Source organism: Silurus aristotelis (assembly GCF_946808225.1).
Source record: "Silurus aristotelis genome assembly, chromosome: 1".
NCBI lineage: Eukaryota > Metazoa > Chordata > Actinopteri > Siluriformes > Siluridae > Silurus > Silurus aristotelis.
In genome coordinates, this window is record NC_139574.1 from 35,589,683 (window position 1) to 35,597,771 (window position 8,089).

At 37.2% G+C, this 8,089-nt stretch overlaps 2 protein-coding genes across 2 annotated transcripts in view; one reads left to right on the plus strand and one right to left on the minus strand.

The window, feature by feature from the left end:
* LOC310725256 (uncharacterized protein) lies at positions 1-7,961 on the minus strand. Its single transcript, XM_083540079.1, has 5 exons — positions 7,373-7,961; positions 3,714-3,749; positions 3,409-3,483; positions 797-837; positions 1-704 (listed from the first exon to the last, which is right to left on the minus strand). The coding sequence occupies exons 1-5, from the start codon at positions 7,386-7,388 to the stop codon at positions 522-524; spliced, it is 351 nt and encodes a 116-aa protein (XP_083396205.1). The 5' UTR covers positions 7,389-7,961; the 3' UTR covers positions 1-521.
* LOC310723663 (uncharacterized protein) overlaps positions 1-8,089 on the plus strand; it is a 122,486-nt gene that overhangs the window by 84,066 nt on the left and 30,331 nt on the right. The gene's annotated exons all lie outside the window — the stretch shown is intronic.

The window sequence follows — 8,089 nt, forward strand, 5'->3', positions numbered from 1 at the left end:
TGTGGTTTTGTTTTATTTAATCGAGGTGCACAACTTTTGTTTAAGTCATTCATCTGGTTTAGGATTATGGATATCACGACGATTCTTGATTTGTCAATGCTCTAATGTTATTAAACAAAATGTCCAAATTTTTTTTATTTTTTTTTTTACATGCTAATCATATGTATCAGAATCCAAGCATTGTTCTTTAGTAGAAGCCTTGGGTTGAAGGTTATAAGGAGTATTCTCCTGCATATATTTGGGTATCGTCATATCATATTATTCCCAAATGATGCTGTTAGTATGACAGCTTAAACATTAGGATATATATATATATATATATATATATATATATATATATATATATATATATACACAGAAGGAGTCATGCTGATCAATCCGGAGGTATCAAAACATGAAAATAGGACAAGAGGAGGAAGTTTAATAGACTAAATATCAGACAAATGAAAGAAAAATGGGATCCCACTCACTCATTCACCTGTATATGTGCATTAAGAACCCTGTGCATGAAAAACAATCAATCAATCGATGAGTATTAAGTGTGAAACAATTAGATAAGGAACAACCTGCAACAACAAAAATCCTGAACAAACTCTGACATGTCCGACGAAAGAAACTGAGAAGCCTTCAAATCCGACCGATCCCATGCAGCTCTTCTGATGTTCTTCTCCAAAGGCACAGTCTCTATACTGACTGTGTGGGAACTGAAAGGAGGAAGAAGAAAAAAAAACAGAATAAATAAATGATGGCCCAGTCGGAAGATAGTATGTGATATGGTTTGGGATTTAGAGCTTACCCTCTGTTTGGGGGGACGGAAGCCGTTCCATAGGACTCGACCTGCAGGAAAAAATTTGGAGCAGATGTTAAGATGCCCTCGTAGAAAAGACACAAGGAACCTACGAATGCGCCTGCGTTCTAAACATTCATACAGGGAACATGCAAAAATCCAGCACAAGACCTTAATGCAAAATAGATTATACAAAATTGCAGTAGTAGCATCGCTACCATTAGTACCACAGCACAATGCGGCTGAATTCTAATGCGATAATATCAACGAGTTAGAGAACAAATAGAGGGAGTTTTCAGGCGCTGAGATTCCAGCATGCACCGCATTTCAGCATCGCATACACACACACACACACACACACACACACACACACACACACACACACACACACACACACACACACATACACACATACACACACACACTGTCTATCCAAAAGAGATCAGAAATGCTTTATGGAAAAAGTGCGACACTGTTTCCATATAGCGTTTTCTATAATTCATCACCACAGCTTGGGTGTATTCATTCTGCCCCGGTGTTGCCAGGTAAGATGCTTTTAAACCCTGACTTCCACCGAAGGTCACTTTTTAATACAGTTCTTGTGATGGATAGGCAGTGTTTTAGGATAAAAGAGAAACTGTCAGCAAGCCGTTAACCCAGTGGATGCATTTGAGCGGATAGTCTTCTGGGTGAGCATCCTTTCTCTCGTTACGTCTCCTCGTCTTTATTTTCCAAGTCATTACCGCATGCATAGAGCAGGCTTTTCGGTTTGGATGCACGAGTCTTACTTGGACGACTTTGAACATTTGAATTTTTTACCTGATAAGAGACAAAAAAAAAAAAAAAAGAAAGATTAAAATATTGATAGGTTTAAATCATGATTACGAATTTCTTAAAGGAACGATGATGGAGTAAGTTGTGTGTCAGAGGCGTTTATATTAAATTTTTTCAATAAAGGATAAAAAAAAATGTGCGATTTTATTTCTCTTATTCAGAGCCTGTGAAAGTCTTTTCCCTTTTGAAAATGCATTGGACAGTGAATGCATGGAAGATGGTTCTGTGGACCGATGAGTCCACATGTGGCATTTCTGGCTCTAACAGAACTGATGTACGATGGAGAACAGGAAAAAATATTAGCAGACTTCCTCACACCCACAGCCAAACATAGAGGCGGAATTGGGGGTTGTTTTGGAGCAGAGAATCTGGAGACTTGTTCCAGGTGAAAGGAATCCTGAACCAACATGGCTACCATTCCAAATGGCTAATCGGAACCATTGGGTGCACGTACAATATAATCAGTGGTAGTGGCCCCAACACCTAAACCAGTTCTCTGCATAACTAATATTTACAAAATTAGAAAAAAACCCAATTCAAACTAAAACCAAACATATCATGATCATAAAAACAACTGTATTTTAACTTGAAAATTCATGAATCTTGTTTTTATTGGATCATATTAATTCTCAAATTAATTTAATTTCTAAACCCTAAACTTATCAAGCCTATTTGCAAAGACCAGTACAAAATCAGCACATTCGATAAAAAGAAGTTCCAAATTTCTTCAGACAGTATCCAAAAGTTATATAACCACTTCTCTTTTTTTTGCCACTTTTTTTATAAAAATGGTTATCTTTTTACAATTTACAAAAATGAATGAATGAATGAATGAATTTCTTCTTACTTTATAACCAACTGCAACTTTGGGTTTGGGCACGCTTTGGGTTATTAGCTAATATTGGCTTGGCTTACGTCTTTATTAAATCGCAAACCGCCTGAACTGAGGCTGAAACAACTAAGAGATGGTCTGCTTTGGGGCACTTGTTGAGTACTGAGGAGGAACAGGGCTTTTGGAGGGTAAACTGAAATTAGCCGTAGCCTCTGAGGTGCAGGAAGTAGCATCGCTACAGATACATGCAGCACAAGACTCCCTTATAGGCTTTAAAAAAAACATACATCACATCAGGGTGTAACGGCAGTTGAATAAAGTGTAATAAAATTGAATGTTAGCTGCTGCACAACAATGACAAACTGAGAAAAGTGGACAAACATTTAAAAAAAAATAAAGGCTGTATGGAGCTAAAGCTTGTAAGGATGTCGAACTGAAAGTATTGTGAGGTAAAAATGAAAAACTGTACTGTGCTGCATGGGCAGGGTTTTGTTTAGAGGCGAGGCTTTGGATAGGACTGTTACAGACAGATCATTGTTCATTGACTGTAGGCTGCCACCCAGAAGTTAGACACAAATTTGGGCGGGCTAAGCCTGCCAAGTTTCTGCACCTAAATCCCATTGAACTGCTCTGTGATGAACTAAAAAAAATTAAAAATGGGTAATTATATTAACCGATAACCTATGGGTTAATGGCTGTTAGCCACGCTATATGGAGAAAAAAAAGTATTGGGACGTTCCCATCTTATGGCCAGGAATTCACAAACATTGTCCATATATTATATATATTGTCCATATATATTTGGTTAATAACATAGTGGCCTGAAAACCTACAAATGAGAAAACCTGTCCAATATCAAATGTCCTGCATTTCTGTATTTGTACAACTACTGGAACAGCTGTATACCTGTATATAGACACTATAATAGTATATATACATCCTCGGATCAACTTACTCAGGGCTATGAGGATTCCGGATACAAACATTACCACGGCGAGAATCAGACCAGTGGTTTGCACAGTCTCATAATCTGGAATCAATGAAACGGGTGAGAGTCAAGTTTGGTATGAAATAAAGTGGCACACAGCTATATGCCTCAGTGCTTTATTTTTTCATATTCACTGTGCCATATAATGCCTATATACACAGTCCTAACAGTACACAGAAAAAGATTTGAGTATTTAGTTTATTGAATATTTTTTCTGTAAAGTTATATTCATTTATCTGGTTTTTTTTTTATTATTATTATTTACTACATACCATAATCGAAGGCACTCTGGTCCGCCCACACCGACTCTAAGCAGAAAGAATAAAAAATAAAAAATCAAAAGATATTTAAAATAGCATTGGAAAATATGAAGTCGCAATATTGACAACATTGTGTTATGGGGGTGTGAGCATTTCGGGTTTTCAGATCACCACATTACAGATGCAGTTTCCTTCAAGCCTGAGCTCAGTTTAGTGCCAAAGCATATGTTGTTTGCTTCATTACTTAACACTGTCAAACAAAGGAGTGCAAACTGGCACTAGTATCAGTATCACACCATAGAGACAAAAGTATTGGGATACTTGACTTGATTGGACACAATTGTACAGGATGTCTTTGGATGCTGAGCATGAAATCTTCCATTCACTTGAACTTAGGAAACCCAAACCTGTTCCAGCATGTCAATTCACAAAGCCAGCTTCATGAAGATATGTTTTACATGGGTTGGAGTGGAAGATCTTTAGTGGCCTCCTATTAAGCTCAACCCTATTGAACACCTTTAGGATGAACTGGAACACTGACTGCACCCCAGGCCCCCTCACCTCACCTAAATATGAACTCAATGTGGAATAGGATGTTCAAAATGTACATACCAATCTTATAGTCTGGTATTTAAAAGCTTTTGTCTATATAGTGTTTATTTGGTGTTTAGACAGAGTTTCTGTATTCCTCACTAGATGGTGCTGAAAGCCCCAGAATGTAGCTCCACATTTCCGATAGGAACGGAATAATGCCTGAGCACCTACACTGAGCTGCTAAAGAATACACTTATTATAGTAATGGCAAAAGTGATTTTGATACACCAATCCTACAGCATTTTGTACATTTATACTTTTATTAGTCTTAAAAAACTGACTCACTTTGCACACTTACTAATGCTCACTAACGCAATCTGACAGTTCCCTTAGCCACCATTGAAGATTATCTGTAATATACGGAATCAGCACATATTCTGTGTGAAAAAGGGTTTGTATCCCTTGCTGTTAGGATTCTAGACTGGGCTCTACCATAGGGACAATGTTTTATTGCGCGTGTGTGTGTGTGTGTGTGTGTGTGTGTGTGTGTATCAGGAACAGCAGCAATCCTGGAATGTTTAAACATATCAGCGGCATTGCTTGCAGTCCACAAATTAATACAATGGCATTAGTTTACAGAGAAAATACTCTGCAGTATCACATCACACCCTCACACTTCCATCCATCCATCCATCCATCCATCCATCCATCCATCTGACAAATACAGTACATAGACAAACAGATTGGTCATGAAAAATATAGCAATATCAAATATAGCAATATCTATAAATATTAGGCTTAAAAATAAACACGTTAATAACGCTTATTTTATTAGCATGCGATTAATGCAGCGTGCATTTCTGTGACTGTTTTTATTAAAAATCAAAATAAATAAATAAATAATCAATAAATAAGCTAAATTAAAACTTTCAACACAACACACATTTATTCACGACGTCCTTTTTTTATATTTGAGTAAAGAAAAGAATAAACTCCAGCGAAAAACTATTTTTTTGAAACCGCTAAACATTTGTTTTACTGATGCACCAAGTCTCAAATCAAGCTCCAAATTCCGCCGTGATTCTTTTCTTCCTCTTTATCGGCGGCTCGCATTCTTAAGTAGTGCATTACCCGCATCTACTGTGGTAATGGAGAGACTTATATCCGTATTCCCCAACCAAAAATCCACCTTGATGCACACATCCGGCAATTAATAGCGTCCGTGTGGAAACATAGCAAAAGTTCCGCTTGGTGTTTTGTTGATTTACGTAATTAAAAACCCCATAACTACCTTTAAACATTTACAAGAATATTTTTGTCTTTGTGCTCTATGTTGAGTCTGGTTTCACTAATGATAAACATACAGCATCTGTATTTGTTGATTAGAGTATTAAAAACTTGAAAGGTATTCATTTAAGGTAGATTTAGAACAGATACAAAATGTGCGATTAAGTTGAGATGAATCGTGAGTTAACTTATGACAACTATGCGATTAATCGCGATTTAATATCCTAATCGACTGGCAGCTTTAATAAACATACATATACATAAAAGTGTTTAGCAATAGTTCACGGTTGTGAATTTACTAAGCCATTTATTACTCTTTGCGGACCGTTTTCAACGTGACAGTGATAGATTCTAGGGTTATTTATATTGCATGAGTGAGTACTTTGTAGTTAAAACCCAAATCCTTTTAAAAAAAAAAAATGAATAATCTCCATGCTAGTTAATCAAGCCATATGTTTATGCATGAAAAGTGGTAGCTAAGTTGTTAACACATGGGAGATCTCTCTACTTACTCTCGGGAGATCTCTCTACTTACTCTGAATAAAGGTCTCTGCTACTTTAATAAATCATGTCAATCATCAATCATGTGCTGGGTTAAGAGGACTTTAGTCTTTGTTTGAAGACAGCTAGTGACTCGGCTGTCTGACAACCTCAAAGAGCCAGGACAGAAAAAACCTTTATGCATGCCTTCATATGTAGACTTGGGTAATTTAGCATAGCCTGTCCAACCACTGGCATGTTTTTTCGAGAAAACCAGGAGGAAACACGAGACTCTGGACATGCGAAACTTCGACCTAAGATCGGATTCCAAACAGAGGGTGGTACCACTGTACCACCGTAATGGCCAACCAAAAACCACATTAGCTTACTGCAGCAGGTGGAAGAGAAATGCTGCATCAAAACTGCTAATTGTAGATGCACCTCTTCTACATCATGTGCAGCTTTTAATATTTGGAAACTGGGGAACAAAGAAGTCACTGTAGTGATCACGCTTGAGGTAACTGGAGAAGAAAGATCTCCACACAGCAGCTCTTTTTTTTTCTTTTACGCACCCGAGCAGTTTGCTGTATCGATCAGCTGCATTGAGGGAGGGGTTTGCGCTCTCAGCGAAATGAGTCCCTCAAGTACGCAGTGTCTGCATAGCGAAAACGCGCATGCGCTGTGCTCGGCATTCATTCGGGATAAGGTTCAGGCTTGAGTCCTGGGAGCGCAGATTTATTATGAGATGCTCAGGCAGGGTGGGACTGCATTTAATAACGTGTCCTTGTGCAAAAATATTATCATACATAAATGCAGGTAAGGTTTATATGTTAAATATTGACCTGGAATGAATTGAATTGAGGAGCTGTATAGTGCAACATGTCGACGGAGTTTAAAATGCAACAAAAATCAATTAGATTAATTTTTTTTCTTTCCAAGGATGTTGATAACAGTAACAGCCTTGACACATACAATTTCTTTTCATTTTCTTCTTTAAAAAAATAAATAAATTCAATTAAACTTTATATATATATATATATATTCATATATATAATTTTTTATTTACATTTTTTTGAAATAAAAAAAAAATTGTTCTAAAAAAAAACCACAAAACACATTTCATAATAATTGCATTACCTATTTTATAATTAAATACAATTTCTATAGTAGTTTTGCAAACTATTATCATTTTAGGACATAATTGCATAATGAAATGTAAAGGAATGCATGTTTTATACAACAAAATAAAGTTATGCATCATGCAGAAATGCTGACCATGCAAAAAAAATAAATAATAATTTATACAAAATCTATACACTACAAAGTAAAGAATATAAATTATTTGGAGTGTACATTGAATGTGTACGCACCTGTGCTAGTGGCCATGTCTGTCTGCAGTGCTGGAGCTGAGCTGGGTTTCTTACTTTCTCGGTCTCTTCAGACTGTGTGAGGAGGTAAAGGGGTGTTGAGGTGCAACTCTGCATCTTATGCCGGTTTACTCCATGGATGAATGCCAAATACCTCCCTACTGGAAATACAGCTGCACTACAAAGGGTGTATGAGCCACTCTGGCTTACAGGATGCAGTGCGGTTTTATACAAAACTGTAGGGCGTGTGAAACCATTTGGACTGCAGCCTGCAGTCTCGAGGCGCCCCTAGCGGACACAACTGCAATAACCTGCCATTAGTAAGAATATGCAGTGAGCCTCCACCTCTTTATTAGCTGTACCATAAAGATGAAAATCGGAATGCTTGTTTTGCTAAGAGGACAATCTCATGTCATGTTCTGGACAGTGTATCGTGTTTTTTTTATAATGGAGTGGGACCAGTAACATCACAACGTTACTGGTCACATTTTGGAATTTCACATAACGGTGTTGCCAGAGTTTGCAGATTTGGCATATTTCGCTGTTTGATGCCTCTTGATCTCTAATTCACACTGCGTTGAATGTTTTGATATATCACACACCCATTTATTTATTTTTTGCCTATTAATGAGCATGTGTGCTCACGTGACATCACATGATACAACTACGTTACCCACAATGCAACTCACCACACTGGGCTGCGTTGGTTAATGTGTAGTT